At 43.9% G+C, this 25,425-nt stretch overlaps 1 protein-coding gene across 1 annotated transcript in view; it reads right to left on the bottom strand.

The window, feature by feature from the left end:
- The window catches only part of VWA1 (von Willebrand factor A domain containing 1), a 119,757-nt gene that overhangs the window by 27,752 nt on the left and 66,580 nt on the right, over positions 1-25,425 (bottom strand). Inside the window, exons 2-8 of the mRNA XM_075328948.1 lie at positions 20,280-20,846; positions 15,695-15,970; positions 14,858-15,133; positions 12,012-12,287; positions 8,595-8,873; positions 8,020-8,286; positions 2,460-2,726 (exon numbers count right to left, since the gene is read on the bottom strand). Coding sequence (XP_075185063.1) covers positions 2,460-2,726; positions 8,020-8,286; positions 8,595-8,873; positions 12,012-12,287; positions 14,858-15,133; positions 15,695-15,970; positions 20,280-20,846 — 2,208 coding nt within the window. The remainder of the gene's footprint in view (positions 1-2,459; positions 2,727-8,019; positions 8,287-8,594; positions 8,874-12,011; positions 12,288-14,857; positions 15,134-15,694; positions 15,971-20,279; positions 20,847-25,425) is intronic.

Consider the following 25,425-nt stretch of genomic DNA (forward strand, 5'->3'; position numbering starts at 1 on the left):
CCGCGACCCTGCACCTGGCCAGGCCCCGTAACCCGCCTGCCATCCATTCCTACCCCCATCACCGGGCCCCGGGACAACCAATCCCCCTCCCCACGGAGGGTAGGACTAACATCCAAGCTGCTCCCTGTCATCGCTCCAGGGATCCCCGTCCAGAGAAGTGGTGGTGTCACCAATCTCACCACAACCGTGGGTGGCGTCACAGACTATCTATTCCCCACAATCAAACTCCCCTTTTCACTCACGGGCGAGGAACGCCACTCGAGTCCCCGGGATCCGGCCCACCGCTCGAGCCACCACCGAGCAGCAGCCGCAGCAGCAGCGGCTGGACCCGAGCAGTGGGAGAGCGCAGCGTCCCCTCCTCTGCCCGCGACACGCTCTCTGGCTCCCCGCCCCCGTAACCAGGATAAACATCGGGTAACCAAGCAATGCGCTTTGGTTAGTTACCCGATATTTACAGTGGTTACGGGTGCAGGGAGCCCGCGCTAAGCGGTGTATGCTGGTAACCACGGGTAACCAAGCAAAAAGTGCTTTGCTTTTAGTTACCCGATATTTACCCTGGATACAGTGTGAAAGGAGGCCGACACTTCACCACTCGGCTCTGCCCCCTCCCGCACTCAGCATGTGTACACTCACTCACACACACACACACACACACACTCACTTGTCCCCAGCCCTGCAGACCCCGCGGCACTGACGTCCTCAGCTCCACGGCCCCGCTCGGCTCCGCCCCCTCGCGCTCCGCCCCCTCCCGCACTCCGCATGTACACACGCTTGTAGACACACACTCACTCACCTGTCCCCAGCCATGCAGACCGACTGACGTCCTCAGCTCCGCCCCCGAACTCCGCCCCCCGAACACAACGGAGTCCGACAAAGAAATTCTTTTCTTTGTCACCGTTGTCATCCGTTGTACAACGCATCAGTCACATGCGTCAAGCAACGCATGTGACTGATGCAAAACAACGGAAATGTGAACTTAGCCTTAGATTAAAGTGGTCTCTCTGTGGCTTATTTGGCAAAACGAGGCAGGTGGTGAACAATGTACACTTCCTAGAATGCAAATCAGAACATGATCTGTACAGACCCTCAATCAGCAATAAATGATAGAAAATGTCATCTTTGAAGCTGGCAGAATTGTGAGTACAGCTCTGGACTATAAAATATGCTGTATTAAATAAGTTGTTTAGGAGGAAAACAAATCTACTGAATGGGGCTACGCTTTGTAGCTGTATTCAAAGTGTTTATATACAGTCGCCACTGATGGGGGTGCCGATTGGTTGTCACACCCTCACAGATCTGATCCTGATGACCTATTCTATGGATTAATGTGTTGTGTCCGGACAATCCTTTTAAGAAAGGAGCCCTGATCTCAAGATATCAATGTTTGTCCAGGGTTCCAGTAGCTCCACATACAGCTTTGATGCCACACAACAGGGAATATTTTAGATTCCAGCCCCCTTGAATAAAAGAAAGGTCACATACTGACACATGAAACTTTCTCCGGTATCATATCCAAGCCAGATATGCAGTTGCCGGTGACCCGGGATATCTTTCTTAATTCAAATCTATGAGTAAGTTGTATCTGAAAATAAGACCTACCCTAAAAATAAGCCCTAGTACGATTTTTGGGGCTTTGTGGAGTATGCTTAAATATAAGCCCTAATACAAAATTAAGCCCTAGTTGTGGTTCCATAAGGAAGTGTCCAAGCAGCTTAGAAAGTTAAAAAATACAGCAGGACTCTTCATCAAAGAAAGCAGACATCTCCAAAAGAAAACACCCTCACCCCAAAATAAGAAAAAAAAAAAATCACACTGACTAGATCACAAACAATTACCAGTTGGCAAGTGCCGATGGTGGATTGGCTCTCACACAGAGATCTGCGTCGCTGTCAGTTCCCAGCTCATTGCACTGCAGCTCTCACAAAGAGATCAGGTACCAGTATAACGCTGCGCGAGTGATACTCCTTCCAGTCACAGGGGGAGCCAACCATTGTAGCACACAGGGGGACCTGACAGAGATGCAGATTTCTACGTGAGAGCCCATTCACTTGCGAACTCTAATTGTTTGGGGTCTGGTAAATATGATTCTTTTGGGGGTAAACTTAGCATTACATAGAGAATAAGCAGGTAATGTAAACCTTTTGTAAATATGTATGTACCCACAACTATAGGACGGGTTCTGCACCATGAGAATAGTAGATCAGATAGGAAAATGTGCATCTGACCCAGTAATAGGATTAACACAAAATGTTTATGATCTAGAATGTGATGACATGTTATATTTGAATAAACGTTGATTTTTTTTGTTCAAGAACAATTGTGGATTATTGTTTATGGGAAAATATAAGACATCCCCTGAAAATAAGCCTCAGAGCATGTTTCGGAGTAAAACATAGTAGTTTACAGAATATTCCCAAGAGATCAAATACCAGACTCACACTTCACCCCAGTGATCTTACCTATGGGAGTAGACACTTGAATGGTTCCATACTGGACACCGGACTCGTGGGTAAGGGAGACTTGGTAGGTGGTATCGGGGGTTAAGTTACTAATTAAAGCTGAATTTACATCTCCAGATAAAGTCTTCTGTAATGTTCCCATTGGATCAGATACAGGGGAGTACTCCACAATGTAACGCCCCCAGTCTCCAGGAGCCCCGGACCAGGTTAACACAAAACTTGTCACTGTTACATTAATGGCCTGAAAATTCCTTGGTTGCACTTGTTCTAAAAAGAAGACGGGGTTATCGTTACTTAGGAAATCTGTGTGAATTTACTTAAGACATGGTATGACAGTAAAAGTATTAAGTAGTATAGTTGAGGAATGGTATGGACACCGGGCCATGGGGGCTCCGCACTCCTTGGCCAGAGAGAGTCAGTGTGTTTGGAGATCTTTGGGTGGGGTGTGTGACACTTACCTTTTTCTTTGGGTTGGTGTCCATCACCCCGCAGCCGGTCCCCGTCATAAAACCATAAATTTGTATAGGTGCAAAGCGATCTCTATATCTAGGTAATATGGGGGCGAACCAAATGTTTCTCACTAAGACTATTCACTTTATATTAAAGTGGTCTCTCTGTGGCTTATTTGGCAAAACGAGGCAGGTGGTGAACAATGTACACTTCCTAGAATGAATTTAGGAACATGTTCTGTGCAGACACTGAATCAGCAGGAAATTTCAGCTCTGAAGCTGGCAGAATTGTGAATACAGCTCTGGACTATAAAATAGGCTGTAAGTTAGTATTAAATTGGTCGTTTAGCAGGAAACTAAAAATATACACTGAAGGGAGCGGTGCTTTGTAGATGTGTTCAGTGTTTAAAAGTTGATAGGAGTATCAGTGGGTGTCAAACTTCCACGCACCTGATATTAATGACTTACCCTATAGATAATTTATCAATATGTTGGGACCAGACAACCTTTTTAAGAAAGGAACCTTAATCTCAAGATATCAGTGTTTGTCGAGAGTCCTGGTAGCTCCACATCCGGATTAGACACCACTCAACAGAGAACATCTGGTGCCGCACGTTACCAGTGCTTCTCTCTGAATGCATCAGCTATAACTGAGGGGCTGGCTGCTTATTTTAATACACAAGTTAGCCAGCTTATGCATGAGTTAAGATGGAGGGGGTTGGCTTAGATTTTGAAATGAGCCGTCAACCAGCCCCTTCACATACAACACATGAAACTCTCTCCTGTATCATATCCAAGCTAGAAATGGATCTTCTGGTGACCCAGATATCTTTCCTAATTCAAGTAAGTTGTATATATTTCAATTTTAAACACATCTGTGACGCTGGGTAGTCTAGAGGTCTGGGGTCAGATACCAAGAAGGCTCGTCATACACAAAGCGGTAAGACAAAAGGCGTACTCAGGTCAGGGTCCGAGGTCAGAATTCAAAGAAGGTAGCTGTCACGAACCGTGGTACGGGGGCTCCTCGTTTGTCGTCAGAAGCTGTTCCTCCCCGTACCCGAGGTCGCTCGGCCCGGTCTCCTGAATCATGGATGGTGACCAGGACTTTGTGGAATTTTGAGTGTCAAAAAAAGCTTACTGAGCATGAGCGGGACTCCTATGGGTCTTTTGCTATTATCTGAGCATGTCAGTGATGTGGCAAGTTTCTATTGGCCATGGTGACATCATCACTGACGTGGCACGTTTCTATTGGCCGCGGTGACATCATCAGCGACGTGGCAAGTTTCTATTGGCTGCGGTGACATCATCAGTGATGTGTAAGGCTCTTATTGGCCAAAGGGGCTGGCTGCATGTGGTTCCTCCATCTTGTGGACAGTACAAAGGTGATAAATAGCCCTGATGCCCACATGGAGGTGCGCACTCGCCTTTGTGCATGCAGCAACATACAGCTACCTTAGATATGGATACGCGGCGAAGTCCTACCGGACTGATTGAGGGTCAGTAGGCAGGTTAGGGTGAGGTGTCGTAGTCACATCTAGACCGAGTTAGGGTTAGAAGCCAGCTAGGCTGGGTTGCAGGGATATCGGGGTTGTGCCGCTAAGGGACCTGTGATTAACTGGCTATACCCTATGACAACCCGATATAGGGATAATACCCTACACGCTCACCTCTGCATATAACCAGAGCGTATGCTACCGGAACAGGGGTAGGGTTCTGCATTTACATCCCTATCCACACTGTGTATGCTGTATATATCTACAGGAGAGCATAGCGCCTTTGCTGGTCCTGTGAATAAACCGATCCAGTCCTTATTATATTAAGTCTCTTATCTGGTCCTGTCTCTAAACAGGGATCAGTCTTTTATTCATTATTACCAGTATCGGGCCCCGTGCAGTAACAGGATCCTACTACACTTTACTGTAGCTTCTGTGTGAATGAACACAGAGATTGTATTTGCAGGTTCATATCCTTACGTTGAGTGTATTTAATTCCGTGGTTTTGCTGAAGGTCAGTACAGCCTTAAAGGTGGTGTCACACGTAGCGACGACGACAACAACGTCGCTGCTAAGTCACCATTTTCTGTGACGTAGCAGCGACGTCCCGTCGCTGTCGCTGTGTGTGACATCCAACAACGACCTGGCCCCTGCTGTGAGGTCGCCGGTCGTTGGTGAATGTCCTGCTTCATTTTTTGGATGTTGCTCTCCCGCTGTGAAGCACACATCGCTGTTTGTGACAGCGAGAGAGCGACGAACTGAAGCGAGCAGGGAGCCGGCGTCTGGCAGCCTGCGGTAAGCTGTAACCACGGTAAACATCGGGTAACCAAGAAGCCCTTTCCTTGGTTACCCGATATTTACCTTAGTTACTAGCGTCGCCGCTCTCATGTTGCCAGTGCCGGCTCCCTGCTCACGTAGCTGGAGTATACATTGGGTAATTAACCCGATGTGTACTCTGGCTAGGAGTGCAGGGAACAGGGAGCCGGCACTGGCAGCGTGAGAGCAGCAGACGCTAGTAACTAAGGTAAATATCGGGTAACCAAGAGAAGTGCTTTCCTTGGTTACCCGATATTTACCTTAGTTACGCTTCCACGCGTCGCTGCTGGCTGGGGGCTGGTCACTGGTCACTGGTGAGATCTGCCTGTTTGACAGCTCACCAGCGACCATGTAACGACGCAGCAGCGATCCTGATAAGGTCAGATCGCTGGTCGTGATCGCTGCTGCGTCGCTATGTGTGACACCACCTTAGGCTATCAGCTGCAGTTTATCACCACGCCCCCTGAAGAAGGTGACGAAACGCGCATCGGAGGCGGGAGGCAGACACACACAAAAGCCAGGAGACATTTGAATAGGTGAGTGCACAGCAGCATGTTTGAATAAGCGCTATAATTATAATACTGTAGTGGTTTACACCTTGAGGGAGCTGCCAAGCTTTTGTGCACTTTACCAGACTACATTTGAACCTTTTAGAAGTGACCTTTGATATCTTGGCAGGACTGGTCAGTGATTAGGTCGTTGCAATCCTATTATTTATAACCCTTGTGAAGCTGTTAATTCACTAAGCACTTTATTAGGCTTATTTAGAGCTAGGTGCAGTTGTTTTAGAAAATACAGCAGGAGTAATCATTAATTAATGGGGTATTGCAATAGGCATGTTTGCACTTTATATATAACTTTTTACTGTGCATTTTATACTGATTACTGATATTTATTGTTATTTATAATCAGATATTTATGCGAAAAAAAATATACATTTGATTGGAAATTGATTGTACTATTTTTGGCTTTTTGTCTGCTTCCACACTGGTGGTATTGTCCTTTTTTATTATGTTTTTAAAAAAAAATTTGAATAAAAAATACCGATTTTTAAAATTATTATGAAAGGGTGTCAATTAATTCATATTGTTTAGGTCTTTTAATAGACATAAAATATTGAATTTGTTTTGATGAGATAATTTATAAAGACACAGCCATAATTGAGAGATTTTTGATAATAAGTTTATCACCACTGCACGGTGGACCCTGACCTCTGATATTGGTGTACTCTCACCTCTTACCATATCAGTAGGTCCATCCGTAACAGTAGCAGATAAAGACAAATAGGCTAGGCAAAAGGATAAATCAGAAGAATTGTCCAAGATCAGGTAAGAATAAATCAATACAGAGCGCAGGAGCCAAAGGCACGTAGACACCACCGAGCATAAGCTACAACTGGCAGTAATTGAAGGCAGGGAGCCAGCTAAAATAGCAAGGTAATCACTCTGAATAGAAAAAACTTGGAGGAAACCTCGCACTCCCCAGCCTCCGATTGGATGGATTGTAATGGGATGGCATACAAAGATGCTCATACACAGCATTTCAAAATACTTGCAAGCAATCATTGTCATCTGCTGGTTGGACAGAACTGACAGAAACTGAAACATGATGAGCTTCCGTGAGGGAAGAGTTTCAAAATGAATGTAGGGTAAGGTGACAGCTGTGGAGCAGTTGCAAAATATAATAGGTTGGGGTGGCAGGAGTTGGGGAGGTGTTGGCGCCATGACCATCAAGGAAGCAGACATTTACACAGTGGAGTGGGCCCGTGTCGACTGCACTAGAGGAACCCGAAGACTGAATACCGTCCCCAGAGAAACCCAACGAGTGGATACCGAATACCGTCCCCAGAGGAACCCGACAAGTGGATACCGAATACCGACCCCAGAGGAACCCGACAAGTGGATATCGAATACCGTCCCCAGAGGAACCCGACAAGTGGATATCGAATACCGTCCCCAGAGGAACCCGACAAGTGAATACCGAATACCGTCCCCAGTGTAACCCGACAAGTGGATATCGAATACCGTCCCCAGAGGAACCCGACAAGTGGATATCGAATACCGTCCCCAGAGGAACCTGACAAGTGGATATCGAATACCGTCCCCAGAGGAACCCGACAAGTGGATATCGAATACCGTCCCCAGAGGAACCCGACAAGTGGATATCGAATACCGTCCCCAGAGGAACCTGACAAGTGGATATCGAATACCGTCCCCAGAGGAACCCGACAAGTGGATACCGAATACCGTCCCCAGAGGAACCTGACAAGTGGATACCGAATACCGTCCCCAGAGGAACCTGACAAGTGGATATCGAATATCGTCCCCAGAGGAACCCGACAAGTGGATATCGAATACCGTCCCCAGAGGAACCCGACGAGTGGATACCGAATACCGTCCCCAGAGGAACCCGACGAGTGGATACCGAATACCGTCCCCAGAGGAACCTGACAAGTGGATATCTAATACCGTCCCCAGAGGAACCCGACAAGTGAATACCGAATACCGTCCCCAGAGGAACCCGACAAGTGGGTACCGAATACCGTCCCCAGAGGAACCCGACAAGTGGGTACCGAATACCGTCCCCAGAGGAACCCGACAAGTGGATACCGAATACCGTCCCCAGAGGAACCCGACAAGTGGATACCGAATACCGTCCCCAGAGGAACCCAAAGACCAAATACCATCTCCAGAAGAGCCTGAAGACCAGATACCGAATACCTTCTCCAGAGGAAACAGAAGACCAATTACTGAATACTTGTGAGTCACTACTGAGTAGCCTTTACTGCATAAGTGAACTTACCTATGGCAGTAGACACTCGAATCCTTCCATACTGGACACCAGACTCATGGGTAAGGGAGACCTGGTAGGTGGTATCGGGGGTTAAGTTACTAATTAATGCTGAATTAACATCTCCGGATAAAGTCTTCTGTAATGTTCCTGTTGGATCGGATACAGGGGAGTACTCCACAATATAACGCCCCCAGTCTCCAGGAGCCCTAGACCAGGTTAACAAAAAACTTGTCGCTGTCACATTAATGGCCTGAAAATTCCTTGGTTGAACGAGTTCTAGAAAGAAAACGTGGTTATTGTTAAGTTAGGAAATTTGTGTAAGGTAACAGGACATGGTATGGAAAAAAACCCTAGAACTTAGTATAGTACAGTATATATATATATATATATTTTACAGTTTATATCACTTGAAATGTTTGTACATGTAGCTAAAGGTACATCACCTTACTATACAGGAGACTGCCTCTCTGTTCTGCACGGTCTTGTTTCAGATCCCTCCCACTTAGTTTTCAAGAAGCAAAAGGAGGAGCTAAAGCACATAGATTTGCATTGATGGTCACCCTGCTCCTACAGGCTTCACCTACCTGAGTGAGTGGAGACCATTATGACTTCTGGAGGAGCAGATTTTGTACTGTGCTCCGGGATCAATGTGATCTGATAGGTGGCACCTGATTTTAGGCCACTCACAGCCACACTGGTCTTGTCTCCATGCACAATTTTTTGTTGCGTCATCCCTGGATCAGAAACCTCCACATACTCCAAAACATAATGCCCTTCGTCTCCAGGCAGCCTGGTCCAGGTTAAGAGAAATCCGGTACTTGTGATGTCCCGAGCATGAAAATTTCTGCTCTGTGATGTGTGATCTATTGGGAAAGAACCACATCATCACATATAAAAATATATAATAAAAACTCACTGAACATAACAAGAACAATATCTCAGGTAAACAATCAAAACTTTTCAAAATTAACATTGTTTGGGAGGGGAGTACAAGAATACAGGGCATTCCCAAACAAAATGAAAAAAACAACAGCATTTCCTATGCATTTTCTCAGACCAATTATGTCCGCACAAGCTGAGCATGAACTTGTCTCTTAATATCCAAAGGTAAGATTGTCATATGCCTCATAAGTATCATGATATTGCCTCCTTCCATAACCATCAGTACATCACCTCCCTTCTATAAGCCTGAGGACATTCCTTCCTTCCATAAGCCTCAGGATATTGACTCCTTCCATAACCATCAGGAGATGGCTTCCTTCCATAAGTCTCAGGATATTACCTTCTTCCATAAGCCTCAGGACATCACCTTCCTTCCATAAGCATCAGGACATTGCCTAAGCCTCAGGAAATTGCGTCCTTCCATAAGCCTAAGAACATTGCATCCTTCTATAAGCCTCAGGACATTGCCTTCTTCCATAAGCCTCAGAACATTTCATCCTTCCATAGGACTCAGGTCACTGCCTCCTTCTATCAGCCTCAAAACGTTGACTTCTGTCATATCTTTCAGGACATTGCCTCCTTCCATAAGCCTCAGGACATTGCCTCCTTTCATATGCCAAAGGAAACTGCCTCCTTCCCTAAGGTTTAGAACATTGCCTTCTTCCATAAGCCTCAGGAAATTGCTTCCTTCTATAAGCCTCAGGACATTGCCTCCTTCCATAAGCCTCAGATCATTTCATCCTTCCATAGGACTCAGGTCATTGCCTCCTTCTATCTGCCTCAAAACGTTGACTTCTGTCATATCTTTCAGGACATTGCCTCCTTCCATAAGCCTCAGGACATTGCCTCCTTCCATATGCCAAAGGAAACTGCCTCCTTCCCTAAGGTTTAGAACATTGCCTTCTTCCATAAGCCTCAGGAAATTGCTTCCTTCTATAAGCCTCAGGACATTATCTTCTTCCATAACCCTCAGGTCACTGCCTTCTTCCATAAGCCTCAAAATGTTAACTTCTGTCATATCTTTCATGACATTGACTTCTTCCATAAGCCTCAGAACACTGCCTCCTTCCCTAAGGTCTAGGAGATTACCTCCTTCCATAAGACTCAGTACATTTCGTCCTTCCATAACACTCAGGACATTACCTTCTTCATTAAGCTTCTGGACATTGCCTCTTTCCGTAAGTCTCAAGACATTGCCTCCTTCCGTAAACCTCAGCACATTGCCCCCCCTTCCATAAGCCTCAGAACATTGCCTCCTTCAATAAGTCTCAGAACATTGCCTCCTTCAATAAGTCTCAGAACATTGCCTCCTTCAATAAGTCTCAGGACACTGCCTCCTTCCATGAGTCTCAGGACATTCCCTCTTTCCCTCACTCTCGGGACATTACCTTCATCCATAAGCTTCAGGACATTGCCTTTGTTTATAAGCCCATATGTTGGCATTGCTGCAGAGACCAATGATTGAGTGCAGCTGTCACATACATTTACAGCACAGTGACGGCATTGGAACAGAAATAAAAATACCTGATAAGTCCAATATTTTTGTTTTTTTTTTTAAATATTTTACAACATTCCCTGGAATTGAGTGCCTCAAATAATAGCAATTATACAGTGTGTCCACCCATATCCTGTCCACCGCCATTAACTTGAGAATGGCAGCAGCTATAGGCATAGAAGTGATGTCTAGGTATAGTAAAGTATCCATTCGCTACGCAATGAAACCACCTATAGCGCCACCTGGTGGAAAACAGAGTTAGCATTTTTATCTCGAAAATGGAACGAGATAGAGAAAAAAAGTGAATTAAAAAATTGTAGGGCATCATCAATTCAGTACGAATCGACACCTTGCATACAGAAATGCTATGATATGAAACCCATGACCCCCCCCAAAACATTGAATGCTGGTCATGCATATAGCGCTCATTTAACTTTGATGCTCAAAGTGGCCCCCGTCAGCTGCAATGCACATCTGGACTCTGCACAGCATACTGTATCTTGCTGCACGCTGTGCAATATGGTAGGTGACACGTTTGCACAAGCATCTGTGATACGTCGTCGTACGTCCTGCAATGTTGGTGGAGGGGTCGCATACACCTGCTGTTTGATGTGACCTCACAGAAAGAAGTCCAATGGGGTCAGGTCAGGTGAGCGTGGAGGCCACTCCACACAGCCACCATACCCAATGACTTGTAGGAAGGTCTCCATGAGGTATCGCTTCACGTTCGCAGTCTTGTGACTTTTACACGTTCTAATCATAGCATTCCTGTATGCAAGGTGTCGATTCGTATTGAATTGATGATGCCCTACAACCTTGTAATTCATTTTTTTTTCTATCTCGTTCCGTTTTCGAGATAAAAATGCTAACTCCGTTGTTTTCCACCAGGTGGCGCTAAAGGTGGTTTCATTGCGTAACGCATGGATACTTTACTATACCTAGACACCACTTCTATTCCTATAGCTGCCGCCGTTCTCAAGTTAATGGTGGTGGACTGAATATGGGTGGACACACTGTATATGCAATATACCTCCCAACAATTCAATGCCTACTTGCATGAATTTGTTTTTTAAGTCTGACCCATGCAGAAATGCCCACTGTTAGGCCTCTTTCACACGTCAGTATTTTTCATCAGTGTTTCGTCAGTGTGTCATCAGTATTTGGATGCCAAAACCAGGAGTGGAACTTACTAGAACAACTATAATTGAAAGACTGACACGTGTTCTGTGTTTTGGAGACATTCCTGGTTTTGGCATCCAAATACTGATGACACACTGATGAAACACTGATGCAAAATACTGACGTGTGAAAGAGGCCTTAGACAAATTTTTAGAAGCCCATAGAGGTTAATTTCACAAGACTGCTGTTTGGCATGACCATATGGGTGAAAATATCATCCATTATCTCAAAATGCACTTACATGGGGTTTCCCAAAAAAGTCCAATGCCTTTAACTATGTTTAGATCAGGAGGTTCTCAGTGGTTGCAGGTCATTCATTCTCGTTGGGTGCAGTGTACTCTTACGCCAGACTCTTACTAATAATGATAAAGAAAGGGTGTCGTACCTGGTAGAGTGGATACCGGGAACATCTGTGATTGTGAAACCTCCAGTTTGGATTCAGGAATAAATGTGACCTGGTAGGTGGTGTTTGGTATTAGCCCACTGACCATCGCAGTGGTCTGGTCTCCATACAATGTCTTCCTTGTCTTCCTCCTTGGATAAGACAGTAAAGCATAATCCAGAAAGTAACGTCCCATATCACCCATCAGCCTGGACCAGGAGACATTAAAACTGGTGGCTGTGATGCCTAGAAGTTGTAGATTTCGTGCTTGGATATAATCTGTAGACGAGACGTTAGAAATGGAGAGATCAGTATCCAGTAGAGAATAGAGGGACCACCAGGGCTGTCTCCAGATTTATATGGGCCCTTAAACATTGCCATTGGGCCCCTCAGTGCTTTTGATTTTCCCTTCTCACCTTCCAAGCGCTATAGCATTTTTAGTATAGTTTTTATCATTACCATTTGTGAATCCATACACAGCCGGAACGCCGAAATCTGCTGCCGGCCTCTCCGCTGATTACAGAAGACAGTGTTCATCATGGGAGCAAGGAAAGGTGAGAATAATTGTTTATTTTTTTTAAAAAAAAGATGTAAAAGAGCAGCAGAACATGGGATGTTATAATAGGAAGGGGCCCAAGATGGGGGATATTATGACAGGATGGGGACATTATTATAGGAAGGGGCCCAGGATGGGGGACATTGTGACAGGATGGGGACATTATTATAGGAAGAGGCCCAGGATGGGAGTCATTGTGACAGCATGGGGACATTATTATAGGAAGGGGACCAGGATGGGGGACATTATGACAGGATGGGGACATTATTATAGGAAGGGGACCAGGATGGGGGACATTGTGACAGGATGGGGACATTATTATAGGAAGGGGCCCAGGATGGGGGACATTATGACAGGATGCGGACATTATTATAGGAAAGGGCCCAGGATGGGGGACATTGTGACAGCATGGGGACATTATTATAGGAAGAGGCCCAGGATGGGGGACATTGTGACAGCATGGGGACATTATTATAGGAAGAGGCCCAGGATGGGGGTCATTGTGACAGGATGGGGACATTATTATAGGAAGAGGCCCAGGATGAGGGACGTTATGACAGGATGGGGACATTATTATAGGAAGGGGACCAGGATGGGGGACTGTAACAGGATGGGGACATTATTATAGGAAGGGGCCCAGGATGGGGGACATTATGACAGGATGGGGACATTATTATAGGAAAGGGCCCAGGATGGGGGACATTGTGACAGGATGGGGACCTTATTATAGGAAGGGGACCAGGATGGGGGACATTGTGACAGGATGGGGACATTATTATAGGAAGGGGCCCAGGATGGGGGACATTATGACAGGATGGGGACATTATTATAGGAAGGGGCCCAGGATGAGGGACATTATGACAAGATGAAGACATTATTATAGCAAGGGGCCCAGGATGGGGGACATTGTGACAGGATGAGGACATTATTATAGGAAGGGGCCTAGGATGAGGGACATTATGACAGGATGAGGACATTATTATAGGAAGGAGCCCAGGATGGGGGACATTATGACAGGATGAGGACATTATTATAGGAAGGGGCCAAGGATGGGGGACATTATGACAGGATGGGGACATTATTATAGGAAGGGGCCCAGGATGGGGGACATTATTATAGGAAGGGGCCCAGGATGGAGGACATTATGACAGGATGGGGACATTATTATAGGATGCGTCCCAGAATGGGGAACATTATGACAGGATGAGGACATTATTATAGGAGATGACCTGGGATGGGGGACATTGTGACAGGATGAGGACATTATTATAGGAAGGGGCCCAGGATGGGGAACATTATGACAGGATGGGGACATTATTATAGGAAGGGGCCCAGGATGGGGGACATTATGACAGGATGAGGACATTATTATAGGAAGGAGTCCAGGATGGGGGACATTATGACAGGATGAGGACATTATTATAGGAAGGGGCCCAGGATGGGGGACATTATGACAGGATGGGGACATTATTATAGGAAGGGGCCCAGGATGGGGGACATTATGACAGGATGAGGACATTATTATAGGAAGGAGTCCAGGATGGGGGACATTATGACAGGATGAGGAAATTATTATAGGAAAGGGCTCAGGATGAGGGACATTATTATAGGAAGGGGCCCAGGATGGGGGACATTATGACAGGATGTGGACATTATTATAGGAAGGGGCCCAGGATGGGGGACATTACTTACAGTATGCAGGTCAGGATGGTGACAGTATTATAGATTGCCCAGGATGAGGGACATATGTTATAGGATACGAGCCAGGATGGGGGACATTATTACAACAAGGTGCCTATGATTGGGGACATCTGTACAAGAAGGGGCCAGGATGAGGAACATTATTACAGCAAGGGTCTCAGGATGGGGGACATTATTATGGGAAGTGGCCCATGAAAGAAAATATTATTACAGGAAGGGAGCAGGACAGAAGACACTATTAAAGGAAGGGGCTCATCATTGGGGACATAATTACAAGAAGGGGCCCATGATGAGGGACAGGGGTACAGGAATTGGACAGGACAGTGGACAGTATTATATAGGGAATGAACACATATGTCTTTATAGGATCTAAAATGCTGCAAGGGCCTACACATCTGACCTTGTGCAGGTGGGGTCCAGATTCAAATTTTGCATCGAGGCTCATGGGACTCTAGTTATGCCGCTAATCAGAGCTAGCTACTATCAAGCAGTTATACTTGGACGCAAGCTGTGTAACACTGCCGCTATTAGCACTGTATGGAATACACATTCATATATAACAGTAATAGTAACAGTGGTGTATAAGGCATACCTGGGATTGTGGACACTTCGATTGTTTCAGGCTGGATATTGGGGTCATTGGAGTCAGGTATGAGGGTGACCTGGTAGGTGGTATTTGGGGTTAAAGCACTAAGGACCACACTAGTCTCCTCCACCGACGTCGTTTTCTGTAACTTGCTTTTTGGGTCAGACAGAGGTGAATACTCTATGACATACATCCCCGTATCCCCAAATAGCCTCGTCCAAGTCAACACAAAGTCTGTAGTTGTTATATTCAGGGCCTCTAGATTTCTTTCTTCTTTCGCCTCTAAAGTAAGAAAAAGTTTTGATTATGGATGTGGAAAATCCAATGTTTTCTGCTAAATGAATAGCTCACAGGGGTAATCTCAACAAAAGGCCCAGGTGCCCCCTGCTCATCACCTCTATTAATCAAAGCAATTAGCCCAAAAGAAAGAACATTTTCCACCCCCTGTCCTGTTATGTATTCAATGGGTGTCAATAAAGGGGGTTATTATTGGAACACACTCCAATTGTTTTACAGATACTAATGAGATACCCCAGGGGTCAGTATTGGGCCCTCTTAGATTTTAATACTTTTAATTATTACTTTGCTGGGGGTTTATAGTGTAGAATCAACAGACAGGCTTATACCTTAACCCCTTGTAATAAAAACGAGGAATAAAAAATAAAAATGGAGTAAAATGGTAAGTACACAATTTGTTTTTTTTTTGGGGGGGGGTTGCAGGAAAGGGAGGGGGTTGTGATTTGAAGGACTGATGTCTTCAACCATATAAACTATATATGTAATTATCACACCCAATATTACATTATGTTGTTTACTTTCAATTCCTTACCACAATAATTTTACCTTGAAGAGTAGAGACTTTTATCGTTTGAGGCTGCAAATACTCAATATTGGACTCTGGGTACAGTGTGACCTCATAAGTGGTATTTGCAGTTAAACCTGTAATCTCTAAACTTGTTTGATCCCCATGCAGAGTGTGCTGTATCTTCTTTGGATCAGCGACTGGTGCGTATTTCAAAACATAATGGCCGATCTCTTTGGATAGTAACTTGGGCCACGTCAGCAGAAAGCTTGTTGTTGTTATATTCAGTGCGTGAAGTCTTTTTGCTTTAATCAGTTCTGTAGGTGTTGAGAACAAATTATAAAAACATATAAAGTATATAAATAAAATCAATTTAAAAAATGTAATAAATAAATAACAACAAATGTTTATTTTTTACATGTTGTTACTTTAGGACTGCAGTACTTAAAAATGAACACTAGATGGCAGCATTGAATCTTGTTATAATTCAATATTCTGTTTCTCTAACATTCTTCCAGATTTCTTTCTGTGATCCTGTGCAGAACTTTATACACCAGAAAAGTGGGTTTAAAAATACAACACCCATTTACAAAGAAAAAAATTAAGTACTTACATCTTTTCTTTTATATTTCATATAAATACATTTATTTGACAAGGCTTAATATAATGACATATTCTTAAAAAGAAAAAACCTGCTAAATAATAATAATATTATTATTATTTCAAAATTTAATTTTATTGACTAATAATAGTAATGAAATCATTATTATTACATTTTCAAATATTTTGTAATAGTTATTATTCTTAATAATAATTATATTTAATATTTTGATATTAACACAACTTATTAATAAATTATTTATAAAATTATTAAATATATCAAAATATTAAATATTGCAACAATAATTATTCCTAATAGTTATTTAAATATTTAATATGTTGATATAGTTATTATTAATAATAATAATATAATAATAAATAGTTTTCAATATTGCATCTTTTGTTATATTTAATAATAATAACAATAATAATAGTTATAATTATTGTTAATAGTCTGTTATTTATAGCTAATTAAATACATAAATAATAATACTAATAATAATAAATATTGAAAAGATATTTATTATTATTAGTAGTATTATTACATATATCAATCTAAAATATAATAACAATAAGTATTATTTCAATATTTATTATTTTGTTCTATATAATAATAATAGAACAAAATAATAAATATTGAAATAATACTTGTTATTATATAGAACAAAAGACAAGTGTTATTTCAATATTTTATCATTAATAATAATACATTTCAATTTTAAATATTGGAATAATTATTGTTAATTAGTCCAATATTTCAGATTGATATATAATAATACGTTAATATTTAAGATTTTGTTCTTATTATTAGTATTATTATATTTGATATTTTATTATTTATAACAACATTAAATATTGAAATAATACTATTTCAATATTTTGTCTTTTGTCATATTTCCCTCTAAAAAAAAAATCTTGTTATTAACCAAACTTAATATGACCTTTATGTTTAGACATTTGCTTTGTTTTTCCATTATCACGTCTCATTGCCTTTGAGCCATATTTTTAATTTTTTTTTTACCTAGCTCTATGATGCCTTTTTTTTTGCGAGGTGAGTTGTATTTGTCAGTGAAACTATTTCAGAGTATATACAATGTAATACCTATTTTTTTAATAACTCTTTTAATAAATAAAGTATTACTTTTATTCTGTTGTTCAGCGCAATTATGGTATATAATTGTATTTACATTTTTTCACTTTTGGCATAATAAATATTCCATTGACGTAGGTGTATTATGGCTTATTTTATTTGTGTGATGAGATGTAGTTCTCATAGTCTCCATTTTTGGGTACATAAAGTTTTTGATTACTTTTTATTACACTTTTTCGGAGCTTGAATACACAAAAACAAAAGCAATTTTGCATCTTTTTTTAAACACTGTAAACCATTCAGTACAATTGACACGCTATTTAATTTTCTGCAGGTCGATATATGAGAGAGGTTTTTTTCAGATACTTTTTTTTATAAGTTTAATAAAAAAAAAATTTGATCACCATTTTTTAACTTTTTTTGTCAGTTTTGGAAGGGCTTAATTTTTGCCTGTTACTGTATCTGCTTTGGGTATTCACAATGCTTGATAAATGAATATATAACCAATATGATTACATTTTTCATTTTTTTTTTTAATACTGTACTATTTTTACCCAAGAAAATAACTTTTTTTAATTATTTTTTTTTCTTCAAATGCTGAGATCAATATCTTTTTTTATTTTTCCGGAGTTACATAAGGGCTTGTTTGTGTATTTTTTTTTAATTTTTTTATTGGTACTAATTACTTTTTTGGTAATTTTTTATTTTATGTGTGGCAGGATGATCAAATATGGCAATTCTTTGGTAGATTTTTTTACTTTTATTTTTGAGACTTTCACTGTGAGACATTTCCTAGATGAGTAAAATATGACATTGTGAAATTCGCCTCAGATAGTTTTGCTTTTTTTTTGTTAAATCATTGAAAAACCAGTATTTGTCGTTAATTAAAGGGGTTACCCAAAGTAATTTTATTCCTAAATCCCTTTGGTGCCATAATTTAAACTATTTTTTAATATACTTGAATGTAAAATTCCCTCTCCTTCCTTGACTACACAATCTAATTGCTTTTCCTTTTTCTTTTTCACTTCCTTTTTGTTGTCACTTTAATTGAGAATCCCAGTGCATGCTGGGATGTTCTAACAAAGCGTCATCAGGGGCAGAGGCTGTGGTCACTGCAACAACTCCTGCCCTCGCCCTGAAACAAAACGTCATCAGTGATGCTCATTTCAAGGGCTGGGCTAGTCATTTTACACTGTGCGATGCGCACAATGACAGCGCACTCTCTGATGCCAACTCAGATTAGTAGTAATGAGCTGGCAACAGAGTTATGGGAAAATACTCGGTGTGCAGAGACCAGAGCTGCCCCCACAAGTGACGTAACTGGTCTCTGAACGCAGGGTATTCTCTCAGAAGTCTGTTACTAGCTCATTACTACTGATCTGAGCCAGCAACACCAAGTGCACTGTCATTGTGCACACCACACAGGGAGTAGCCCAGCCCCTGAAACGAGCATCACTGATGATGCTTCGGTTTAGAGAGGAGGCACAGTCTTTGACAGTGACTGCAACCTCTGCTTCCTGATGATGCTTTGTTTGAGTATCCCATCATGCACTGGGATTCTCAAATGAAGCATAATCAAAAAGGAAGTAGAAAAAATATAGAACAGCAGTTAAATAGTGTACTTAGGGAAAGAGAGGGAATATTAATTCTAATATATTAGAAAATTAGTTTAGATTTTAGCACTAAATAGATTGGGATTTAAGAGGAAAATTATTTTGGATTTCGGACCCCCTTTTAATAGCCACAGAAAGTTATAATATATTGGTTGTCACTTTTGCATTAGCTTCTCAGTGTAATGCGTGCCTGGATCCACAGACGCAGATGGGCTGTAAAGGGGAGGCTAGAGGGAAGCCACTCACCAAGCAGGACCCCCAGAACCCTGAAACCCTTTAACCCCTATACAGGGATTTGGAATTACACAGGGCCCTGGAGATCACTACCTGTGGAAGGCTGCAGTCCGATGAGAGTAGTCGTCAGGCAGGGTCAAACCAGGAATAGCAGAACAGGGACATAATCGTCAGGCAGTGATGTAGTCAGCAAACGTAGCAGAGGTCAAATCCGGATCGGGCAGCGAGGTACAAAAACAGTAGGCAGGAGGGTAGTCAGAAAACACGCAGAAGTCAACACACAGGAATCACCAAACAGAATAGGACGTAACAGGAGCCAGGAAAATCAGAACTATCTCTGGCAGTGGTCATGTGACAGGAGGGGGAATAAGAAGGGTATGGTGTCTTCCCATTGGCCGTAGCCGAACGCTGGCAACTTCAGCTGGAAGACACACGCCACCCACAGTCATCCAGCGGCACTGCAGATCCCAAGCTAACCCAGCCCAGTGAATGATCGGAGCCCGCGGCCACCCATGCCGCTGGCATCGATTCCTCTCCCATCACCAGCACCATCCACGGCAGGAACACGGCGTCGCCTGGCGATCGGAGCAGAAGTCGCTGGAGCAGACTCCGGCGGTGACATAACACTCAGCCACTGATGGTAAAAAAATTCACTGTTTTAGACAGAGGTGAGACCGGACTATGACTTTCCCTGGTTGCTGTGACTCAGAAGTGACGGTGTTTAGCTGGATTTAGATCTTGCTGTGTCATAGACATCTCAGCTCCAGCCAGCGTTACTTAAATCTGATAAGTTACTTGTAACCACAGGCGTGTTACTCAGGTCTATATATATACACCAGATCACACAGCAACTCTCAGCTCCTTCATACACATGCATGATCACCTCAGCCAAGTGTTCACGTGTTCTCAATGGGGAAGTGGACAGCTGTGATATTTCGGATGGCAACTTTTCTCCTATGAGAAAAAAGGATTGGCCATTTTAAAGGGATAACTTCTTGATCTACGGGGGTCCAACCACTGATATCACCAGTTGAGAGAAACTTAAGACACCCTAGTGTTTCATACACTATATGCGGTGGATCCACCTACCAATAATTGAGTCCCTCAGTTCCTTTGTAATGATGCCTAGATCATCCTTATCCACAAACTTTAGGAATTTCTCATTTGGTTCACTGGCTGCAGCAGATAATTCCTGGAAATTTCCTCTACCGGTTGTGGAAATAATAAATACTGAGACGCCCATGTCCTTGAGGAGCTTCATAGGCCAAGAGATGTCATCAGTGGACAATCCATCTGTCACCCACACCAGAACTTTTGGGACGTCCCTTCTAGAGCCAAAGTCTTCTACATAAAGGTTCTTCTTTACAAAATCAATAGCTTTGCCTGTATTTGTGTCCCCTTGGCGTTGTGTCATTTTCTGGATGGCATTTTGGACATCTTTACTGGAACTGTATTGGTTCAAGGGAAATTCCAGTGTAGGGTCGGTGCTGATCTGAACAACACTAGCTTGAACGTCCTGTGGACCAAACTTAAAAGGTTGGAGAAGATCCCCAATGAACTTTTTGATTTTGGAAAACTCATCGTAGGTGACGCTTCCTGAACTGTCCAGGAGAAAGAAAAGGTCACCTTCTGAATCCGGGACAAAACTTGGATTATCTGGAAATAAAAACAAACAGAAAATTACAAAAATTGTAAAAGTAAACCTTTGGAATGTTTTGGGGGGGAATTAACCATCCCACAAGATGCCAGCACAATGGTCCACCATAAATCTGTATCACAGAACCACTAACCATGAAGAGGCCTTGGGAGATGGTTAATGAGCAGAAATATAATGTCATCAGGTGAAGGGCCACCTCTATTTATTTTGCTTGCCGATATAGCGCCATCACATTCCAGAGCTTTACAGATATCATCATCACTGTTCCCATTGGGGCTCACAATCTAAATTCCCTATCAGTATGTTATTGGAGTGTGGGAAGAAACTGGAGAACCCAGCGGAAACCTACACAAACACTTGGAGAACACAAACTCCTTGCAGATGTTGTCCTTTGTGGACCCAGGACCCCAGCACTACAAAGCAACAGTGCATTACATTGGACGGTAACCCAGAAACTTTGCAGTTGTATACAATATAGGACTAAACTACGGTAAGCTTATCATCTAAAGAGCTGAGACGGAGGGACAACTTTTATTGTCACGCTGTAGGACCTGACAAGTCTTTTTGCTTACATGACAATAGTACCTTTTTTGCTGGGACAAAAGGAACAGGACTTTGCAAAACCATGTTGAAAAAAAATTGTCATTCTTGGGGCAAGGCTTAAATTTTCCAAATTTTTCATTTTAAATCTTGGTAAGTACTGTATGTCTGTTGTGGCTTGAACCAATTATGTTAAGGAGAATCTGTCAGTAATGGATCGCCCTTCTTAAACTAGGTGTAAAATCTGCCCCGAACCACAGACTCAGGATGACTGTCACGGACAGACTAGGGCTAGCCACCAAGTCGGCAGGATCTCAAGAACCTTGAAACCCTTTAACCCCTGTACAGGGATTTGGAATTACACAAGGTCCAGGAGATCGCTGCCTATATGGAAGGCTGCAATCCAGGAAAGAGTGGTCGTCAGGCAGAATCCAAACCATGAGATGCAAAAAGGGACAAAGTCAGCAGGCAGGAGTGTAGTCAGGAAATCAGGCAGAGGTCAAACTGGAGACAGCAGCGAGGTACAAAAATGGCAGGCAGGAGAGAAGTTAATGAGCAGGCTGAGGTCAAAACACAGGGATCAATAGTCAGAACATGAACCAGACACTAGCAGGAATACAAAACTATCTCTGGCAGTGACCAACAGACAAGAGGGGAAATTAAAAGGGTGTGGTGTCTTCTCATTGGCTGTAGTTGAATGGTGGTTATGTCAGCTGGAAGACACACGCCACCTACAGTCAGCCAGTGGTACTACAGGTCCCAAGGAAACCCAGCTTAGGCTACTTTCACACTTCAGTTTTATTCCATCAGTCACAATCCGTAGCCTTGAGAAAATATTTTGCAGGATTCAGTTTTTTCCACATAGACTTGTATTAACGACGGATTGCGACTGATGGCCCTGCGTTGCATCCGCCATGCGATGGATCAGTCGTGGAATAACTGACCGTCGGGCGGAAGGAACTTACACTGTGCATTTATTTTGATGCTCCAAAAAATGTTAATGCGCAGGATTCCGTCTCAATCTATCAAGAGGTATAATGGTTGTCTATGGTGCAGGATTTCGCCGTAATCCATCATACGACGGAATCCAGTGCTGGATTCCATCATGCTCTACTGAGCATGCCCAGCATGTCTGGCACTCCCATTGGGCTGTCCCAAAAACAAAGGGATCATGATGGATCCGTCGTAAATAAACGCACAATGGATGTAACGGACGCGACGGATCAGTTTTTTCACAGGATTCCAGTGAACGGAATCATGTGAAATAACTCAACTGTTGCATCCATTTACAGCTAAAAAATGACGGATCCATCCTTCAGTCGCAACGATGGACCTGATAGATTTGAAACGACTGAAGTGTGAAAGTAGCCTTAGGCTAGGTTCACATTTCCGTTGTTTTGTATCAGTCACATGCGTCGCTTGACGCATGTGACTGTTGCGCTGTACAACGGATGACAAAGAACAGAATTCTTTGTCGGACTCCATTGTGTGCGGGGAGCGAAGCGTGAGGGGGCAGAGTTCGGGGTGGGTGGAGCCGAGCGGGGCAGTGGCACTGAGGACGTCAGTGCTGTGGGGACTGCAGGATAAGTGAGTGTCTGTGTGTGTGTAAGAGTGTGTGTGTGTGTGTGTGTGTGTGTGTGTATATACATGCTGAGTGCAGGAGGGGGGCGGAGCTGAGCGGTGAAGTGTCTGGCTCCGTGCACAGCCAGGGTAAATATCGGGTAAAAGCAAAGCACTTTTTGCTTGGTTACCCGATATTTATCTTGGTTACCAGCATACACCGCTCAGCGCTGGCTCCCTGCACACGTAACCAGTGTAAATATCGGGTAACTAACCAAAGTGCATTGCTTAGTAACCCGATGTGTATCCTAGTTACGGGTGCAGGGAGCCAGAGAGCGCATGCGCAGCAAAATTCTATGGATCACGCTGCTCAAAAAACGTTACATGCTGCGTTGCTCCCGCCCGGCGGTCAGTCAAAAAACGACTGACCACGACGCAGCGGATGCAACGCAGCATCATCAGTCACAATCCGTCGCTAATAGAAGTCTATGGGGAAAAACTTGATTCCTGCAAAATATTTTGCAGGATACCGTAATTCCTCAATGCGACGGATTGTGACTGAAGCAAAACAATGGAAGTGTGAACCTAGCCTAAGTGGATGAGCGAGGCCTGCGCCCACCAGAGCCACTGGCACTGACTCCTCTCCTATCACCAGCACAGTCAATGGCGGGAATACGGGGGCGCCTGGTGACCAAGGCAAAAGAAGTTCGCAGGAGCGGACTCTGGTGAGGAAGTGACACTAGGACTATATAGTGATTTTCAACTCACTCCACCAAAAAGTCAATGCTTTGGTGTCGTGAACTATCTTCTAATTGCAATATGGCACTAGAAAAACAACCCAAATCATAGATGGGTCAAAAGTGATTTACATTGTGGGCTGTGATGGAAAAAGGCTTTTGCATCTTGTGTCAAAAATCCAGAATGTTTATTTTGGCATCAGCTACATCTGCAGTTATGCACCACAATGCAACCACGTAAGACAATCATTAGAAGTGACTACACTACTACATTGTTATGTAGTCCAAGCCTAATAAATACCCATCTGCACTGAGAGAAGATCCAGCAGGCTCCATGATCCCAGCCCCATCACCATGATTGACAGGTTCCTCCCTGTGTATAAGGAGAGACTGGTGAGTCTACGAGAGCAGGATCTGGCCTTGGACAAGTCATCTGTGAAGCCCCTCCAGTGTTGTGTCGGTGCATTACCTTCAGGGACTCCACGCAGCTGGATCTTGTCACAGGTAGGAAATCTTCTATCTAGGATTGTCGTGACGCCACTCTCAGAATTGCGGTCAGTGGGGACCGCCACTGCAGATTGAGGGACGCCTGGGGCTGATGGTGGGTGCAGTCAGTTGTAATAGCCTCCTGAGAGTGAGGCAAGCCCCAGGGCCCTGTGTAGATGTGTAGAACCACAAGGCGCAGAATAACTCCACACAAGCAGAAGGTCTTTCAGGGGTTTTACTCACAGAAGGTGGCAGAGTGAGTAACCCGGGCGTAGCTGGGATGAACCAGGCTGGAACCAGGTATCCTTCAGGCTGACTGATGAGGGTGGCTACCGACTCGCCTTCCTTAGCCCTTCTGTGGTTTGTGGTAACCCCGACTTTTAGTCCCTATGGGGGTCACCCAGGGAAGTAACTGCTCCCCTCGTTTGTTTGCCGTTTGCTTGTCGCCTGGACCAGATCACTCCAGCTGCTTGCCTCCTGTGAACTATGGGCCCTAACTGTGGCTACGTGGCTGCGGCTTTTGGGGTGTTGTGGCGTGGGCTTTAAGGGCCCCACACCGGCAGGTTTAGCAAGGAAAGGTGGATCTATCCCCGCACCGGGATCTGCCGCCCGTTTGGGCCTGGTACTCCCTGACAGTCTCCTTACTTTCCACTACACTGCTCTCTCTCCAGCTGTGTGTGGTGTTCGGGCAGCTCTACCAGGTGACCGTTCTCCCCCGTCGGTAGTCACTGCGCGGACGCTGTTAGACTGCAACAGCTCCAGGGTCTGCTTCTGCTCTTCCTGAGCTGCACACTAAACTGGCTCACTCATGGGACCTGCACTGCTGCTCCTGTCTGAGCTCCACTTCCATGCTCCTCACTCCTCCACACTCTGCTTCAGACTGTTTACTCCTCCTTCTCTTTTCCCTTTGTGCCTGCCTACGTCACCTAGCAACCAGGCTCTCCACCACACCCCTTGAGTGGAGATGGAGGCTTCGCCCCCTCCACTCCTCAAGTGGAGGTGAAGGCTTTTACCCCCTCCTGGGATCCCCAGGGGTCCTCCCAAAGGTACATGTGTGAGACCTGATCACTATGCGCCTGTGTAGTCACACCTCGGTCAGCCTTCTGGATTACCTGTTTGTACTGTCCCCAGCATGGGTGCAGTACTCAGTGGTGCCTGACCAGGTCAGGGGCGCCACACATCCAAGACACATAGTCCCCTGCCGACTGTCTAAAGTCTATTTTCTTTGAATCCCCCAGTGTTTCAGAGTAAAACA

The sequence above is a fragment of the Anomaloglossus baeobatrachus genome, chromosome 11 (genome assembly GCF_048569485.1).
Source record: "Anomaloglossus baeobatrachus isolate aAnoBae1 chromosome 11, aAnoBae1.hap1, whole genome shotgun sequence".
NCBI lineage: Eukaryota > Metazoa > Chordata > Amphibia > Anura > Aromobatidae > Anomaloglossus > Anomaloglossus baeobatrachus.